At 33.9% G+C, this 20,903-nt stretch overlaps 1 protein-coding gene across 3 annotated transcripts in view; it reads left to right on the top strand.

The window, feature by feature from the left end:
• LOC143223415 (17-beta-hydroxysteroid dehydrogenase 13-like) overlaps window positions 1-20,903 on the top strand; it is an 86,185-nt gene that overhangs the window by 38,755 nt on the left and 26,527 nt on the right. Inside the window, exon 1 of one of the 3 annotated variants that reach the window (XM_076451361.1) lies at window positions 7,337-7,633. The exons of the other annotated variants lie outside the window; for them this stretch is intronic. Coding sequence (XP_076307476.1) covers window positions 7,409-7,633 — 225 coding nt within the window. The 5' untranslated portion in view covers window positions 7,337-7,408. Of the gene's footprint in view, window positions 1-7,336; window positions 7,634-20,903 lie in introns of those variants that run through there. 3 annotated transcript variants of the gene reach the window in all.

The following is a 20,903-nucleotide window of genomic DNA, read 5'->3' as shown; positions in this document are numbered from 1 at the left end:
AGGTGACAAACTTAAATTACTCCACCTTTTGAAACTAAACTATATATTCTAAAATAACTTGAGGTGGTCTAAACTAACAGTAGAATTGTATTTAAACTAGCTATGTTTCTTAATATGTTCTTCAATAAAGAGTGGTGGTAAAAGTTTGAAACTGTTTTGTTGAACTAGATAAGTCTGCTTCTTTTTTAGGTCAGAGTATACTGCTTGTTACCTGCCGGGATATTTTTTTGCGCGTACAAACCCGATTTAAAACTCACCTACAATATTCTAAACTTTCTGCTGTTAAACTTAAAGCATTCGAACTTGTTTCTGTAAAAATGTTATGAATGAAAGGCAGGGTTTTCTTGATCTACCAGTGAATCAAAGAACATAAACAATGTGTCTCTGTAAAAATTTTATGAATAAAAGGCTGGGTTTCCTTGATCTACCAGTAAAACCAGAAAATGGAATCAAAATAACAATTCCTGAGAGGGAGGAATTGGTCAATAGTGAACCGTACCCTCTCTGGTCCAAAACATGGACCGAATCCTGATGAAGAAGAACGAAGAAACGAATCCATAAATATAAACAATGTGTTTATGTAAACATGCTGTTGATGAAGAATTGAGTTACGTTGATCTATTAGTGAATCGAAAACATGACCATTGTTAATGGGTATTTGGGTTCCATTGATCTACGGTAAATCCAAAACATAAAAAATATGCATATGCTGTCTTCTAATTGATAAAACCCATTTATTTTTTTCACCTAGTTTGTATTTATGCTGTAAGGTTTATTTTTCATTTTATCTAAGTCAATCATTATTTTCTTTTATAGCCGATTTGTTTCCGGCCTATAAATATACCGGAAATATGACGTCTCAAAGAAACTTTCAACGTGTATAAACTGTTGCTAGTTTAATTATAATAAAAATTCTGCTCACGAATCCATACTTAAGAAACACAAACCACACGAAATAAACGTAAGCTATCTATTCAAGTTCTGATTTTATTCACTGATACTAAGTACAAGAGTCTCTTTAGTTAAAAAAATACGATATGAACTGTTATTTCATTATGAACTTTCCACTTATAGTGAAAATTTTTCTTTAAGTCGTAGGGGTCACATTCCATAATGGTTGGTGTTCCATTACTAATATTAATAGCGAAACATTGTGTTTCAGAGTCTTAAAAATTTCAGACAATTCTTTAGCGCTTATTATATGCTCAGATATAGTTTCTTTTGACATAATTTTACTACCGGTTTACTTCTTTGGGTTTCAGTGGTGTAACCAGTTTTTAGTGAATAAAATCACCATCCAACTTTATTATTGTTTCTTTATCCTTAATAATTATTTAGGTTTCATTAATCACGTGCGTTCAGAAATAGACGATTTATGTTCACTCTACCCATCACTGAAGATAGTGAAAATAGAACCAAACACAACTATGACCTGAATTCTGTCTCATCAAACGTTCGACTCAAAGGCAGCTAGAATGATCCAAACCAGTCATCATCCAATTCTCGCATCCTTTGGAGAACATACTCATCTCATTCATAAGTAGACTCCAACTTTATTCAATAAATTAACTGAATGAAATAATAAAAAAGGCTGATTCAGGTACTCGGATATAAAGGTAGTGTATACTGCTGATGTGCAGCTCACGAAACGTGTTTTTTTTACAATATATATATATATATATAATGCTTTAGCTTCATCTTACCATATTCATAACCTGTTTTGACCATAAGCAGTAATACTGTGTTTGTGGATTCAGCAACAGACGTTTTTTATAGGGATCTGGGACTATTAGGTTTGATATTCCACGTTTTCCTCCCCTGAACTGGTGTTTTATTGCACTGTTTCACTGTTGAGCTTTATACGAGTAAGGATTTTGTTACCACTTAATGTCACTGTCATGATTATAATACCCCTGTAGAACCATGTCCATTTATGTTCAAGGTCCATCATTTGCCCTAGTGCATACTTTGCTCCATATTTTATGTTAGAGTCTTACATATTTCGGGACTAAGAAATTAAGCTGGGTTTATTTTATTTTTGAATTGGGCTGCACTAGGGCTGTCTGGGCTAGCTGTCCCTAATTTAACAGTGATCGACGAGAGAGAAGGTAACTCCACCTCCTAAGCTGATCTTTTATCAACGAATAATGGGATTGTCCGTAACATTATAATGAACGTGTTCGATGACAGGGATTCAAACCCGCGTCCCGCGGATTGAGAATCGAGCCCTCTAACCAACAGGTCATGCCAGACAAAAAAGATTACCGGTTTGGTGGTTGTTGAACTCAAAGATAAACACTAGGCTATCTGTGCTCTGCCCACTACCGGTGTTGCAGATAGCACTCCAATAGCTTGACCCAAAATTTAAACCAAACTTTTCTCCTCTTCAGTGGAAATAAATGAAGTTAGTGACAACACACGAGTTAACATTACCCCACGAAAAGGAACAAAATTTAACATACTGTGAGTAATGTAACAATGTAAGAAGGGTTACAACGTAGAATTAGATAACAGTGTAAACATTTACTGGGAGTAATGTAACAATGTAAGAAGGGTTATAACCTAGAATTAGGTAACAGTGTAAACATTTACTGTGAGTAATGTAACAATGTAAGAAGGGTTATAACCTAGAATTAGGTAACAGTGTAAACATTTACTGTGAGTAACGTAACAATGTAAGAAGGGTTACAACCTAGAATTAGGTAACAGTGTAAACATTTACTGTGAGTAATGTAACAATGTAAGAAGGGTTATAACCTAGAATTAGGTAACAGTGTAAACATTTACTGTGAGTAACGTAACAATGTAAGAAGGGTTACAACCTAGAATTAGGTAACAGTGTAAACAAAATAAAAGTTCCTGAGAGAGAGAAAGAAGCCAACGCTGAACCTAATTCATCCTAGTCCAAAACACGGACCGAATTTCGATGAATAAGAACAAAAAAATGTCAGTGAAATGGTTCTTAAACACATCATGTATTTAATGAAAATTTTCTCCAGTCAATTTTCTAACTTTTTGAGTCCCCAAGTATTTGTGCACAAATATTAAACTTTGTAAATGGTTTTAAATCTAGATGAAAATATTAATTATTATGAACGGTTTAAACTTATATGACAATATTAATTTTTGTGAATGATTTAAACCTATATGATAATATAAATATTTGTGAATGGTTTTAAACCTATGTGATAATATTAATATTTTCTCATCATAATTCTGGCGCTGTTCTTATCATTAAAAAAAATTATAATATCTTATCTCGTTCCCAGTTTTAATTAGCAATCTTTTTTTTTATTGATTTGTAACGTTTTTTTTTTTTTTTTTGGACTCTTTTGGATTATTTGTGAAAATAATGCCAGACACTGTCCATGTAACGATAATTAGTTGGTTTATTTCTTCAATAAAAGTATACAACAGTTACATCTACTTTTAAGGCCTAATTTTTCATATAAAGTTTAATTAATTTATTTCTTCAGTAATCGTCTGCCACAGTCAAGTTCACTTGTAAATCTAATTTCGTAAGTAAACTTTTCAACACAAACTTCGAAACTATTGTAGGCACAGTACCATAATAACTTTTAACAGAAACAATTTTGATTGATAATTAATAATAAGCTGACAGAAGCACTAATTCTCACTGACTCGATCAACAACATAAATAATCTTTCCTCCATCATTGATTCTTCCATTTATACTGAAGTCTCATTTTAACCAAAATTTCTATATTCCCAATATTAGGTCATTATCATTATTAACAGCTATTTCGAGTAAAATATGATTTTAATATTGCAAATGTAACTTACAACTAGTAATATTGTCCTTCTGTGGTGTCTTAAACTTCTTCGTTATTAAAAGTCTTATTTCTAAATTTATTCCTTTAAACAGTCGAAGTTTGATTTTAGTATAACAGTAGAATATCTTTATTTTGTTAAATTCTTTCTTTTAAATATAAATTTCTCGTGAGTTATTTAAGGTCTCTTCTCAGTTCTAATTGTGAAAGAGTACAACTTAGAATACAGTTTATATACATTATATTGCATTATGAAATTACTTACGTGTTTATTTGTTTGTAATTAAGCTTAGAGAATGGGTTATCTGTGCTCTGCCTACCAGGAATCTCGAAACATTTATTCTAACGTTGTAAGTACGCAGACATATTACGTGTTTATTAATTTATTAAGAAAGCATACAAATCGTTTTTATTGTAAATGGTGTATTTTGCTTCTTGAACACTGTTGAATGTTCTTTATAGATTTTTGGTTGCTGATCACGAAAATCACATCCAAATTTGCCCATCACGTACCGTTTCATCGAAATCTTGATTTCACCAGGACATTGCTACAATGGAAAAACAATATCAGGGCAACTGGAATCTGTCAATGCTTGCTGACTATTGTTGGACACATCAGTGTGATGCACCAGACATTGAATACAAACAAAAATCAGGAGCAAAACACTTTTAATTATGTTGAACTTAATAGCGTATTAGAAACATAAACGCAATTAAATAAGTTATTGCCGGTAAACAGTTAACTGTCTATTTCTCAGAGTTCCTACGTGATGAAGCAAAACCAAAACTATATTTGTGCATAACCACTAGGTACCTGTCACAATCAGCAAACACTTTTCAGGAAGCAAAACTTTTCAGAACAATTGTTGTGCAGTGTAACATGATGATGAAAGTTTGCAACTTGTTTGGTGTTTTATAGTTCTATACATATACTATATTAATTTTTCATAGTATTGGTTTAATTTTTCAATATTTATATTTCCATGCTAAAGAGCAGTCAAACTTGCTAAACCAGTTCACGAAAGCAGTAAAACATTTTAAGATTAAATGGACGATCAAGGAAATTAGTGTTTGCTTGTTTGTTTGTTGCAAGGCTATACAATTACTATTTGTGTTCTGCCCACCGTGGATATTGAAACCCTAATCTGACATTATAAATCATTAGATTCTTCCATAAGCAACTGGGATGGTGACAAAAAATGTTGCATAGAAGATTCTGGAAATTACGTAATGAACTACAATATTCACAGGAAATGAAACTTTATTAAATTATATGTAGATAGAAATTGTTATTTTATTGCTTTAGACAGTGAATTTTGTTTAGATTATTCATTTTACCCGTTTTTATAGTATAATATTGTTTATGAATATTCAGACAGTCATTTATAACAATTTTTAAATAATTTCTTTGTTGTTGTTTTTTAAATATTTCTGTGGATTTCCCATGTAAATATATTTATATATTCGTTTCATGTTACATTTTTAATTTTTTTTACCATAAGAATGGAAAGTGATTTCATCCAGTTTATGGAAATACGAAAGACGATAAAAGGCAATAACTTAAAAAGTCTCAAACTGTTATGTATTTCTAAATAGTATCATATGGTAACAGTGCTTTAAAAAACTGTAATTAAATTAATAAGAAAGTGTAACTTTTACGAGCTGTCAAATTTTTCTCCAACTTTACAACTGTACTGATGTTATTCTTGGCACCAGTTCCAGCTTCATTTCTTCTCTTACCCTGAAGCTTTTCTACAGATTTCCAAAGCGTTGCACAGATGTCTGAGACATCGAAAGTTACATGTCACTATCATTAGAACTCAAGTTCCACTACAGGCCTCCGAATGGTCTGTCTTTTAGCGTTCCAGCTCTACCAGGTGTCCTTTTTAAAATATATCCCATTTCTCTGGTTGTAATTTAATGTTTCTTAGTTTTAGTTTTATATAACGTTTATTAATTTGACACCACAGTACAACAATTAAAGTTTATTGTATTAACAATGTAATTAGAAATTCAGCTAATTAGATGATTTTACTTCATTTTTTGACTTATTAACTTATCACTTCACAACTCTTTATTTTACGAATAGATAATATTATCCCCGAGGTGAATTCGGTAATATGAATATGTATTAGGTTAAACACTAAAGGAAACACATCTATAAAATGGTAAACATTAGCTTTATGTTTGTAAGTATTCTATTTTGTTGTTATTGCTACACCTGATATAAGATATACAGTGGTATAAGTCGTACTCTATAATGATTCCTCTGTTCATATACATTATACATTACTGTATAAGTCATAATCCGAATGAACGATTATTTGTTCATATAAGCTATACAGAACCAAACAAATCATATTCTATTCAATAATAATCTTTTCCATACAAATCATATAGTACTACATGCATTACAAATTATACAGTATTATGTATGTCATAAATTATACAATATTATATAATTATAAATATTACAGTACTATGTACATCACGAATTATACAGTACTAGGTACATTATAAATTACACAGTACTATGCGCATTAAGATTATAAAATGTATTGCAGTATGTACATCAAAATGCTATATATTGTTTGTTTATATAAACTCTGTTTAATGATGCTTCTGTTTGCATAAGCTGTGCAAGCAATACAAGTCATATTCTGTTTAATTATGTTTCTGCTTATATTAACTTTGTTAACGATTCTGTATAATATATAAGTTGTCTAAACAAACAAAGTAGTTCGAGTTAATTAATTTTGTGGGTAATTCTTCCATTGGAATGTGAAACATCCTTATAACTTTGTGAATAACGTTTTCCTTCACTTTTTAGTGACTAATTAACATCTACAACGGAAACGTTTCTTAACCTTTACAGTCGAACAACACATAGAAATTTTATTAAATCCCAAGTGAATGTGCCCTAGTATCAAACTTCTGAGCAGGTAAAAATTCGATTCCAATTTCCAGTCACGTGATTTGGGTAACTGTGACGAGGTTTTCACAAACACAAAAAAAAGAGAAAATCATGCCTGATAAAAAAAAAATGAATGAAACAGATTGTCGATGCTCGTGACGAGAAAGACGAGCTATTAAAAGTTTGAGAAGTGCTCCTTGAAATAACGTAAGCACTTCTATTATTATCATTCTGCTAGTTATGTTAATGAGATTAAGAGCATTGACCGATTCTTTACTTTTTTCCCACTTACGGAGCTAAAAAGTAGATGCTTGGAAAGTTTTATTATGCCTATACAAAATGTTTGCTAGCAGGGTTTGATAATCTATCTGCATTTTTATGGTAGTACTGTGTATAGCTATGCTTTGCTTACTAACTTTAATCATTGGTATTAGCTGTTTTGTTCAGGATAAAGACAAGCCCATCAGGTTTTATCAGCCAATAAGAAACGTCGTTTCGTTTCCAGCGTATCATACAATGGGGACGTGCAAGTGACCTAAATGAATGTTAGCCTGCTTATCTTACTCACACAAATGTGTCAATTAACATACTGAAAATGTACGTTTGTGTTATATATATAGTGCTTACGCTTGTTATTAGTATTCATTCACTTCCCTCTCACACTGAAAACTGCGTGGTTCAAGCCGCTTAATAAATATAATACAATGTTTATCGCTATTATTCAGTTGATATTAGAATTATTGGTATTGTATGGAAAAGCATTTTTTATGATATTGGAAGGAATATATCACCTGATTTTTCCTGTGAGCGAAAAGTCTGTGAAAGATGAAATTGTTCTAATAACCGGTGCTGGCTGTGGTATCGGCCGTGAGCTTGCTATACAGTTTGCTAAGAAACAAGCTATTTTAGTGTTGTGGGATATTAATGAGGTATGATTCATTTCACTTTACAACTGTCTTACTATTTTAAAAAATTGTTGTTAATATTTTATGTTTACTCAACTCGTATAACAAGAACAAACGATTTGTGCGTAACATATTGAACATAATTTAAGATTTCAGCTGTATTAAATATTTTCAGTTTAAGTTTTTATTTTTTGTAAACTATAGATGTATATCTAGATCTTACTATCCAACGAGACACGTGTTTTCTTCTTTACTTCGTATTGAAACTTATTTGCCTTGCGTTTTTGTCATTCTTTGAACTTTATTATTGATAGGAAACACTGGTATTATTGCTTTTCTTCATCTTTCTCTTAATAGTCTAGCTCAATAAGCTCACTTGATGAGTCAATGGTAAGTCCTCGAACTCATGATGATGAGATACGTTGTTCGTTTCTCCGTTGACAAATAGTATAGAGTTCATTGTTTTTCATTTGTTGAAGTTTTCACAAGACTACTGGAGGACTGTTTACGATAGTTGTTCCTTAAATTTGAAGTGGTAGACTAGTTATAGAGACTAACTGTCAATCTACTTACCGCCAACTCTTGGAATATTTTTTTCCAACGAATAAATGAAATAACCGTCGCATTATACGCTTCCACTGCTGAAACAGTGAAACCTCGTATACTATGAATCCAGCACCCTGACCATCAAACCATGACAGGCCCTGCTTTGCAGACACGCACACAAATAACAGCTAACCGAGTGGGTTGAATCGAGATAAAATAGCAGAATTATTTATTTAATATACTTATAAAAATATAATAAATTTATAAAATAATATTGGCTCTAACGATAAATTGTTATCAGTTTCCCGCGTTAATCGAGAAAGAGATTAGAATGAAGTCATTGGCTTGTATATATTTATTAATGGGCATGTTAGGATATCATGAAACTTCTAAACGTAGTATGACACAATTTTACTTCTCAGAGAAACGTGGATAAGATAGAAATAATAAAATGTCTTCAAAATATTACAAAGTAGATCTAGATCCAAAAATAGAAAATGAAATCGCCTGCAGCTTAGACTTTTACTCGAATATACCACTCAATAATATATTTAATTGGCCCGGAAAACTGTTTCGGTAAGTAGGTATTAAACAGTCTGTAGATACTGCAAGGTAGGTCAGTATCTATAAGTAATATGTGAGCGTCTAGAGCTCACCTACAAGCGTGCCGCATCACGTGTCAATGGACTTAGGGACTGATTCTGTTATATAAATATTCTCCAAAGATCGCAAGGGCTGATGAAACCCTAGAGTATCAGAGAAGTCACAATGAAGACAATCTAGTGTTCCACTCTGAACCATGACATGACTCAATGATATTTGTTTCTTGAGATATTCTTTGTTTAATTTAGGACTCTTCACAAAAAATCATATATATGCGATGACTTATTAAATACGAAAAAAAGTGCATTTATTAACTAAGTCTTAACGCGGTTGATTTATTGTAGCATATGTAAGTTTGATGGAATGATTATATCAAAATAACGGTGTTCCACGGCGGGTCATGGTAAATTGATAGGCAATACTAGAATTTTTGGCTCGATACCCTGAGATGTTCAGAGCGCAAATAAATTATATTGTAGTTTTGCGCTTAAAAGCAACTGAATCACAGTATACATCAAGAAACAAGTTTGACCTTTTGGTAATGGTAAGCGTAGATTATATCTGTCTTTAGCTATTCAGCTTAAATCTTTCAAAATATTTGCTAAGTTCATTTCTTTATTATATAAGTTTAGTTAAAAGAGAAGAAAACGAAAATGAATTAATGAATAAATAAACAACTCATAAATATATGGTCCGCCCCTTCTCTCACTTTTCTACAACTATTATAACTTGTCATCTGATCTATTTTCTAAATACATCATTTTCATAGATGTTTACCGCCACTTCAAATACGAAGAAGGTGGTTTCATTTGGGGGAAGCTTTGAGCAAAGCAGCAAAAACTGAAACCCTCCTGGAATTCAAACAGAATGTTAAATTGAATAAATTAATATTACATTAAGTTACCGATAATATAGATCCTAACAATTTTAACTTTAGTTATGTTATGCTCAGCAAGCCTTATAAAATGCACTAGCTGAGGACCTAACGTTTTGTTTACGCCTCCTCCTAAACTTAATTTCTCTAATTATCTGTTCCCCTTTGAGAGCACTTGTAATATTATAAAATATCAACCTATTTTAAACAGAAGTGGCTCCCAGTACCTATAGAAGTTTGTAAACACAAGATTCAAAAACGCTGTTTTGTCTTTGTTCTACAACTCTCATAAACCTGCTTTCGCCATTACTCATGAATAATATATTGCCTTAAAGGAATTAGCCAATAACAAAAATGTAATAATCACACACCTGATAATGATACAGGTGTGCTTATATTTAATAAATCCAATTACGTTAACAAAATGCAAATGTATTCAGTGATAAAAGAAAAGTGAAAGCTCTTAATATTGATTGGCTGAAGCTCACCATAAAACGTGAAGAAAAAATATAACGAACTTTAAGAAATTATAAACATTGCAAGGACTTTTCAAAAGAAGTTCTTGAAGATATTTGCCCCTCAGATTCTCACCCAGGTTTTATGTGTAGGTTACTTAAAGTTTACAAAGACAATATTCATTTAAGACCGATATATTTGCTAAATTTGGGTCATCAAATATTTAACTTTTAATTAAAGAAAGGTTATCTATTTTAGATGAAATCGAAATATAAATTATAAGACAAGTTCACTGCAACTATGCCTGATCTAAATGTTTGTACCATATCGTTGCAATATTCTATTATCTGTTTATCTCTTAATTTATTTTATACGTTTATACTGTATTTCTATTACTTTTTTAAAATGTTTAAACTTTATAAATATCTGTACCTAATAATGTACGATGTACCAATACAATTTGCTGAAATTGGAATATGTCTATTCCTAAACGTCCAAGAATTAAATGTTGTTACAAAATATACACGTGTTAAATGTTTGTTTTTGCTTCCATTGGCCTGTTATTCATCATTAAACTTCGCTTCCCATCGAATGAATCCATAGCGACATTTAATTAACCTCTAAATCCAAATTACAATTTAATTCAGTTTTAGGCTAATTCAAGTTGTTATACATAACATAATAAACTAGAAGCTCATACGAGATTAATTATGATGCCTAACAAGATTAATCTAAGTTCGAATTATTCGGTACAAGTGATAAACAGGAGAGAAGAGATCAGTGTCATGACCAAAAACAACCATCTTCCATGCCATCTAGCTGTTTGAACTTTGCTCTGGACCTAACTTTAAAAATAAAATCAAGTTCAAAAAAAGTATCTCTTCTGACAGCTAGAGATATCATGAGCCATTAAATGTGATTTGGAACAACTTGATATTCCCCCCGAGACTGTCACCAAGGCCATTTTGTTGCTGCAGTAGACTATATCCGTTATTACATTGGTCTGTTGGACCTTATTCAGTACTACTTCAATACTTCCAAGAAATACAACTGAAATATATTATTGTTTGTTTGCGATAATTTAGCCGGCCGTATCTAAATCTTTAACTGGTAGAATATCAGTTAACATTATTCATTACCACCTACTTAGCTACTCTAAACGAATAGTTGGATCTGACCATCAATCTTATAACATATCAACTGCTCTTAAGGAAGGAGAAGATTTTGTGGCAACGGGATGCGAACCTTGAGCCGTCGGATTCATAAATAAATACGTGTGGTTAAATATTATAATAAGAATATGCAAGAACACTGAAAGATATTTTACCTCTTATTATTATTGCTGGACTATTCGTTAAATGTTTTGCTTCAAGTTGACATACCGGAGGATTTGTCTGGGTGTTTTCTCAAAACAAAAAGTACTTAACTGGCTGACAGAACTAACAAACAAAAAACGTCTGGTCAGGAATCTAAAAACTTCTGGTTGTTGTCAAGCAACTAAAATAAATTTTGTACAGATTACAAAAATTATTTCTTGAACAGGCATCTCAACTGTTGAGTGGAATTTTGCCCGTGCAAGTTGAATAGTTAGTGTTTGCTTTTAATACGCAATAGTTGGCTCAAAACCGGTTGAACGTTTGTGCTCAATTCATTAGTATAGAAAGTGTCGTTCTGAAAATGTTTAAAAATTTTCATAATCAAACAATAAACACTGGTAGTTAGAAACCTCCTTGTTGGTTACTGCTGGCGAACATTTTTAATTTGTTTGTTTTGTTTGTTTGGGAATTTCGCACAAAGCTACTTGAGGGCTATCTGTGCTAGCCGTCCCTAATTTAGCAGTGTAAGACTAGAGGGAAGGCAGCTAGTCATCATCACCCACCGCCAACTCTTGGGCTACTCTTTTACCAACGAAATAGTGGGATTGACCGTCACATTATACACCCCCACGGCTGGGAGGTCGAGCATGTTTAGCGCGACGCGGGCGCAAACCCGCGACCCTCGGATTACGAGTCGCACGCCTTACGCGCTTGGCCATGCCAGGCCCAACATCTTTAATACATCCTTGCAACCAAGCTAATAAGATAGAGTCCTGATGTTTCCTATAACAGTGTTGTGTTTGTTCTTTCAAAATAATCCTGTGTGAATAACACAGATACACAAATGTACCACTTCTTTAGCAAGCATGATACACTGCTGTGTTACGTTTTCGTGGCTTATCAATATCAGAATGAAGTTTTAGTTACCGTTGAGTCCACCAATACGTTTTTGTGGTTGTTGTTAACATATTTTATTACATTTTTAATATCTTACAAATTACACCTTTTGTTATGTGTTTCTATTTTCTCAATTGATATTCAGTTTAAAGTCGCTTCTCAATAAATCGATATATAATTATATCATGGAAAAATATTTTCATAAGATATTTATTGTTCTATGAAATTAAAAAAAAACTCGTATGTTTCAAATAACACAGTTCATTTAATTTTGAAAAACATACAACGTTGTTCTTGTATAACACTATATAACTAGCAATTAATAGTGTGCTAAAAATAAAACCTGTTATTTTTTATTGGGAAGGGTGTGTGTGTGTGTATGTATATTTTTCTCATAGCAAAGCCACATCGGGAAATCTGCTGAATCATGATCGGGATATAAGTAGGGGGAAAGCTAATCGGTACTTATCTACCCTCCAAGTCTCTGCGAGGAATTTGAAACAAGAAAATATTAATAACAAATTACTTTTCCTGAAGGCCCGGCATGGACAGGTGGTTAAGGCACTCGACTCGTAGTCCGAGGATCACGGATTCGAATCATCGTCACACCAAACATGCTTGCCCTTTCAGCCGTGAGAGCGTTATAATATGACGGTCAATCCAACTATTTGTTGGTGAAAGAGTAGCCCAAAAGTTGGCGCTGGGTGGTGATGACTAGCTACCTTCCATGTAGTTTTACACTGCTAAATTAGGGACGGCTAACGTAGATAGCCCTCGTGAAGTTTTGCGCGAAATTCAAACAGACTCTTCCTGACTTAATTACTTCTTTAAATACGTAAAATATGACCATCAAATTACAAAAGTATGGGTTCCTAACAAATTATCGTTGTTATTTAGATATCCGTTGATTTTTAACCTTTCGTCTACTGGTAAAACAAAAAAAACAAACTTCCTTGAGTTTATGACCTCTTGATTGCTTTGGGCTAATAATTGACCTGAAATTTGTTTATTAAGTGGTACAACTTTTTATTCTAAGTCAGTGAGGAAACGTTTCTGAAGAGGCGTACATCCTTATCTATCATTTAAATCATGTACAGTCTTGGTCAAAAGTTTTGCACATTTTTTTTTAACAAATACGGTCATTATTATTAAGATAAAATGCAATTACAGTTAGCACTGTTAAATTAATAAATACATGTTACATTAAACATACATATCCGTAAATTGTATAACGAGAAGGTTGTATGAACATCATGAACGATTTGTTAGAAGGGCAAACAATTTTAACAGACATTTGTAGAAAGATATGTAATTAAGTATTTCATTTATTATAACAAAACCTTATCAAAACATGTATAATGATTTAATATAACATCAAATCCCATTGTAAATAGGGTTTGTAACCTCACACAATCTCATATTAAACATTAAGTACTTGGTCGGTACTTCTTCCTTCTTGTACTCAAATATTCTCTAGAAGACAACGTGGAACGCTGTCGATGAAGTTATTGGTGTAATTTACCCTGATTTTATTCCAACTTATCACTAGCAGGATCAGCAACTCAGCTACCGTAACTGATTTAGGGTCATGATTAGCTATTTACCAAGTTAGTTCTGACCAATAGTTCTCAATGGGATTACAGTCTGGAGACTTTGCCGGTCAAAGTAATCTTGTAATGTCCTTCTAGTCGATATAATCATGTAATCAGTGGCATTGTCATTCTAGAACATAAAATTATTGCCAAACCTTGTCCTAGAATAGGGTAGAAATGCCGTCTATACGTGATGCCTGTGGGATGCTCCATTGACATTTTCCTTGAGGATATGGAAAGCAATTTTTAACATGATTAATATTTGCTCAAAACTCTACTGCACCACTTCGTGTGCATCCCTATGGAAAAAATAGTCTTCCCTCATATGCTATCCAGGTAAACGACGAACATAGATTTTGCCTTCAGCTTTAACCAGCCGAAAATAGGACTCATATGAAAAAATGTCATGTCGCCAGTTCCCTTACTGTAGTTCGCGTGCTGTCTTGCTCAAGTAACACGATTACGGCGGTTTGTATATAGCCTTTCTTACAAATTAATCTTGGTTGACCAGTCTTCTATTCCACGTTATTCTGGATACCCTGGAATGAATACATTCATGTGATTCCTGTTGTACGGTGTTGCAAGACTTATTTTGACCTTGACATGATAAACTGATAAAAAAACACGTTGACCTCGGTGTCCATCAGTAAACTTTCCTGGAACAAAATTTCTTGCAGTTTGATGACGTTTCTGGTCTCTTAATTCACACCTGATGCTCTATAACTGCTGGCACGTGCTAAGACATGACTCTATATACCAAGAACTGTCAACACTTTGTTCAAACAGTATTCAGAAAAATAATACTAAAGGAACAATCTTTTATACAAAACAGGTGTGTGTGTGTTTTGGCGAACAAGTGCTTGAAACAACGTATACAGAACAGAATAACAACCCGTACATGTTTGTTTTATCATACGTTACCTTTTTTGTTACTGCGTGGTCATTTACCCAATAACTACTCTGCGCATATGAGCAATAACACCAATATAGAACAGTATGCAAATATTTTGTCTAAAATTGTATAAAAAAAATTAAAGATGCGCCCTGAGTAAACTAAGTTTGTTTAATGCGATTTTTTTTCAGGTAGCGATAATCTAATATTAAACAAAAAACTACCACTATCAAACACATTTCTCAGTATAAGAATAATTCATATAAAACATGTAGTTTTTATGTGTGAGAAACACATATAAAACTTTTAAAGCAAGTACCGTAGAATGAAGATGACACGAGCGTGAATTTAATAAAACTATTTTTAGTAGGTTCTGTTTCTTGAGTTCAGTTACAATAAGAGAGATGAGTGTAAACCATACTATGGATAAACAACTGAATCAGATATAAAGCAAGTGTGAGAGCCTGTGCCCCTCTTTCTTATGGTTATTTGGGTATTTGTATTCGTATACCCGGGAGGGTCAGGTTTCGTCGACCTCTTTCTCCCAACTAGTGCTTCTCAAATGATACTGTTTAGTTTGAATTTTAGCTACACGAGCCCAGCTTGGCCAGAGATGGTTAGGGCGCTCCAATCGTAGTCTGAGAATCGTGAGTTCTTATCTTTCATTGTGATTTAGGTCTTTAAAGACCTGGGAGAGTCAGGTTCATTGACCTGTTCCTCCGTCTTGTATGTTGGTACACGGCTCCTGCTGAATGTATATGTTGAATGCTACAAGAGAGCCAGAGTAAGCGACACTTGCTCTGACCCCACTCAGGCCAATGTCCATGTATTATTTGCACATGCGCGCGCGCTTAAACACATTTTCTGCTACTTTCGATTACACATTGATCTCTGGTTCACAAATTCAACATATATATACCACAACAATCTACTTATCTTAGTCTAAAATTAATGTGGGGGTTCTGTTTATTATTGGATGGTCTGGCTAATTATTTAGGTCTCAGTAAAATTTTAACTGGAGAGAAATATATAGGCTAACTTACAACATGTATGCAGCAGCAATTCATTTTGCATGATAAGTCATTTTATATCAGTTTTTATTCAGGTAATTTATTGAGTTATACAAGAATATATCGGCGATAGTTTGTGTATTAGAAGGTGTGCTACGTAGTACTTTGTAGACTGCTGTTAAATATGAATTTCGCGTTATTTGTAATTTTATTAGATGCTTCCGTGCTACATTGATTCACGCCGGGCATGTAAATGGAATGGCTGGTTGTATGTATATTCTAATTACATTGTGTGGTGTGGTACCGTAATTTTTACTTGTTAGCCTTTTTTCATAATTTGTTCGTCACCAGACCTTTGTCAATAAGTTATTTGCATATTGAATCCACGTTAACTTTGAATCGTAGGTTAGGCCTAGAAATTTTGCTGGTGTTGCAGCCTGGAGAAATGTTCCATTCATATATAGTTTTGATTGGATATTTTTATATTTAGTTTGTTTTGTGAATACTACTAGTTGTTTTTTAGGGACGTTTAGTTGGGTACGGTATTTTTGACAGTATTATATTATGTTGTTAAGTTGAGGGTGTAGGTTAATTGCTGCTGTAGATGGACAATGTTCCAAACGGTAATATCGTCCACAAATTTGGAATAAAATATGGAGTTTGGGTTTTTAAGTGGTATTTTGCTTTGCATACATAATGTACAGAACAGGGCTAATCACCCCTCCTTGGAGCGACGAATTCCTCTGGATTAAAAGACTCAGAGTAGCTTCTCCTAACATTTATTTTATATTTATTACATTTTATATTATCCAGAAAGTTAGATAACCAGCGAATAATTCCTCAGTAAACCAGTTTCAAACATTTAGAACCTTTGTTCATCGTGCCATACAGCGTCGAATGCTTTCTCAACGTCTCAACTAGCTGTCCCTATTTTAGCAATGTAAAACTACAGGAAAGGCAGCTAATCATCACCACCCACCGCCAATTCTTGGGCTACTCTTTTACCAACGAATAGTGAGATTGGTCGCACTTATAACGCTCTTACGGCTGAAAGGGCGAGCATGTTTGGTGTGATGAGGATCCAAACTCAGAGTGCAAGTCGAACGTCGTAACCACCTAGCTATTCTAGACAACACTGTTTATAATGTAAGATAATTCCTGTTTGGTCTTTAGATTCTAGTCCATTGTGTTTAACGCGTCAAACTTAACAATAAAACAAATAACTCTGTGTAAGTTCGTTTAACATTCCAGTTATTAAATCAGTCATCAAGCATTTACGGTTGTTTATTAAACAAATGTCCGTATATCTTAATATGGCACTTCAACAATTTTCCCTTCATTTCTGAATAACAACAACAAAATTTTTCTTTAGCCTTTGCAGATTACTTAGTATTTCTAGTATTATGACCAAGAAAGTCTTTCTTGAAGCCACAGCTGAGAATGAGCTTACAATGTTCCAACGAGAGTGAGAACACTATCTCGAACACTCAGACGTTCAGCTGTCTCTCTTGAGGTTTCAGAGCATGTGATAATCGAGCACATCTTGGCTGAACTGTGATTGGTAACTACCGTAGTCAGCAGTTAAGAACTTAAAGCAGCTTATTAGAATGTAGCAGATGTTCCAAAAGTCTCGTTGTCTAGTAACGGTATTCTCATATTTAATCTGTTTCAGAATAATGTAAGAATATATCTGAACGGTTAGTGAGCATGACACATAAACTGAAGAAAAACCACCAAGTTTGGATGTTATAATATCAGAGACGTCATTCACACAGAAGGGATATAAAAGTGGAAGGTGTAACTTCTGGATCACTCACTATATCGTAAAAAATAACGAAAAATTTTGTTTCTTATTAATGAAGCCAATAGGGGAAAGCAAGATCAGTTATCGAAATCCGATATTAAGCGTCGTAATCATGCACATTTACGGCTAAATCACCGGGGGAGAAGGTTATACTCAGCAAAACTAGTCAAGTGTTCCATGGATCATGGTAGAGCATAACAATTTTTCTACTCTCAAACAAGATTCTGAAAAGGTCCTTTCAGCTTACGCAACGCTTGCAGAAACTGTTTAATGCAGTTATAACTTCCAGAAGACTTAAGAGTAAGACACAATTATCTATCAAAATTTACAGAAGAACTGCACATGGATCACACTACATTCCATGTATGTCTTATAGAATAGCAGTTAAGTTAGAAAATACTCAGACGGTCCATTTGGACTTTATTTGTGAGGATGTAAAAATTATTTGGGCATTGTTTCTAATGTAAACTTCAGGTGGACATTGTTTGTAGAGATGTAAAGTTCAGTTGGACATTGTTTGTGAAAATGTAAAACCCAAATTTGTAGGCTTATCTTTATCCAATCTTGCTGAAATACGAGGAACATTACAATAGAATCAGCTGTTCACCGTTTTCTTAATCTTAAAGCCATTATTACTGTGTGTAGGTTTCGACTACAGTGGGAAGACAAATAGTTATTCTGAATCTTTCTATGAGCAGATACGATAACAGAAAGTTCAACAATGCAACGGGGATTCGAACCCGTGAGCCTTAAATTACGAGTCGAACGCCTTAACCCATCTAGCCATGCCGGGCCCGACTGAGACAAACCCGTTCATGCTACTTTTTTAATATTCAGTATACCAATTTAATTGATTTTGAAGTATATGTTACCTGTTGAAAGTTCTATCCTTGTGTATCTTTATAATGATACTTTTCCTCGTTAAGCGACAGGTAACTCTGAGTCTTAAAAAATGTAACTTGCACGGCACTCATTTATTTTTACATGGCCATGCACGCATTTATTAACCACGGACTAAGATAATTATTATTGCTCATCCATATGTATTTCCTCCTAGTTAATGTACTCTTTACACGCAAGGGAAGATATATAGGATACCAGAGATGATATGTTGGTAAGCATCCATATAGGAATGCCGACTCTGTTGTGTTATTCCTCAGAGTACATGATAGGCTTAGTGGCAATCAGACGCTAATATTTCTACAAATTCATTATTTAATTTGAGCTGTGAGAACGAAGGTGAGGCCTGACAAGAACAGAACTAGATAGCATTCCCGCCAAATGAAGTGCACCTGTATTCAACGTAGAATTAATGCGCTTTCCATGAACCGTCGATAAAACATTCAATTCCAGACCAAATAGAAAACTTAGTGTTGTTTGTAAGTTTGTAAAACTACTGTGTATAAATCATTATTTGTAATAACAGTTATTATAAATTGTATCGTTGTTTATATATTAAACTATATTTGTGTTAAGAAAGAAAATTGTGTGTATCCATCTTGTTGGGAAATATATGTTTGATACATCTTGACATTCTATTAACTTCTAAATTCTAATTCCAATTACCGGTTATTTGAAATCGTATTAAGTAACATAATAACTCCGAGTCACGTCAGCAATAAATTAAAATACGTAAGAATTAGGATCTACTGATAACTGTTCTGCATCCCACAATGTTCCATGTGCTAACGTAACTTGAAGGAAAACACAAAACAATAGTATTTATATATTTTCAATCTGATGTTTATAATACATCGCAGTCTCATGTTATTTTGATGGGTTTGCATCCCCGTCGCGCCAAACATGCTCGCCCTTTCAGCCGTGGGGGCGTTATAATGGTACGGTCAATCTCACTATTCGTTGGTAAAAGAGTAGCCCAAGAGTTGGCGGTGGGTGGTGATGACTAGCTGTCTTACCTCTAGTCTTACACTGCTAAATTAGGAACGGCTAGCACAGATAACCCTCGAATAGCTTTGTGCGAAATTCAAAAAACAAACAAACAAAGCATGTTATTCTAACACTTCCATTTGAAGACGTAATCTGACGTTTGCAGATGGAAACACCAGCCGCTTCCCAATAACTAGGTTGCATTCCACATCTTAACGGTTGGTGACCTAGTATTTAATGAATATTTTCCTTTAGTTGAGGTGTCTGTGTTGGAGACTAAAGCACATTTTTGGGTAACTTTAACACCAACAAATCACTTATCTCTCTTTGCCACCGCTTCTAGGTGCTGTAATGCAACCTAACCCGATATTATCCCGAAACTTTTATTTGATAATAGCCTACCGTTTTAATCTGGTATTGGAAGACCACTGGTACAAGATTTCTAAATGAAAAATGAGACTCTTCTTTCACCTATTAACATTTTTCTAACCATCGCAAAGGGAAAAAATATCATATTAACGCTGATGAAAAGACATATGGAGTAACATAATACAAGCTTAAAATGGTTCTTTGATACAATACTAACTCTGCTGGAAGCACACACACAAAGAAAGAGTAACGGAAACTAATATCTGCCTTACCACAAAAATTTTATTTTTATAAAAACACATTTAAGAAAGAAACGTTTGTTTTTGTTTTGAATTTCGCGCAAAGTTACTCGAGGGCTACCCGCGCTAGCTGTCCCTAATTTAGCAGTGTAAGACTAGAGGGAAGGCAGCTAGCCATCACCACCTACCGCCAACTCTTGGGCTACTCTTATTACCAACGAATAGTGGGATTGACTGTAACATTATAACGCCCCCACGGCTGAAAGGGCGAGCATATTTTGTGCGACCTGAATTCGAACCCACGACCCTCGGATTACGAGTCGAACGCCTTAACACGCTTGGCCATGCTGGGCCATTAGGAAAAAAAAGGCACAGTTTTTAAGTAACCTGATAAAACGCAGTTGCTCGAAACGTTTTTGTAAAATAAAATAACAGTTTTTCTCTCCTGGAAGTGTGCATTTTTAAAAACCATATTTGATGTAGTTAGATAGAGGGCATTGACACTTGGCTGCTATTGGATGAACACTGTATTTGTTTATAGATTATGACATCACCACCCACCGCCAACTCTAGGGCTACTCTTTTACCAACTAATAGTGGGATTGACAGTCATATTATAACGTCTCCATGCCTGAAAGGGCGAGCATGTTTAATGTGACGGAGATTGAACTCACGACTCTCAAATTATTAGGCGAACTCCTTAACTCACCTGGCTATGTAGGGCCAGCTGCGCCTTTAGAATCATGAGGTATGTCCGTGTAGCTTATATGTCGCGTAAAGTGTTTGATATGTTGAAATTACCAAATATC

The sequence above is a fragment of the Tachypleus tridentatus genome, chromosome 8 (assembly GCF_004210375.1).
Source record: "Tachypleus tridentatus isolate NWPU-2018 chromosome 8, ASM421037v1, whole genome shotgun sequence".
Taxonomy (NCBI): Eukaryota; Metazoa; Arthropoda; class Merostomata; order Xiphosura; family Limulidae; genus Tachypleus; species Tachypleus tridentatus.
The sequence above is the reverse complement of the archived record's forward strand: the minus strand, read 5'-3'. Positions and strand labels throughout refer to the sequence as shown.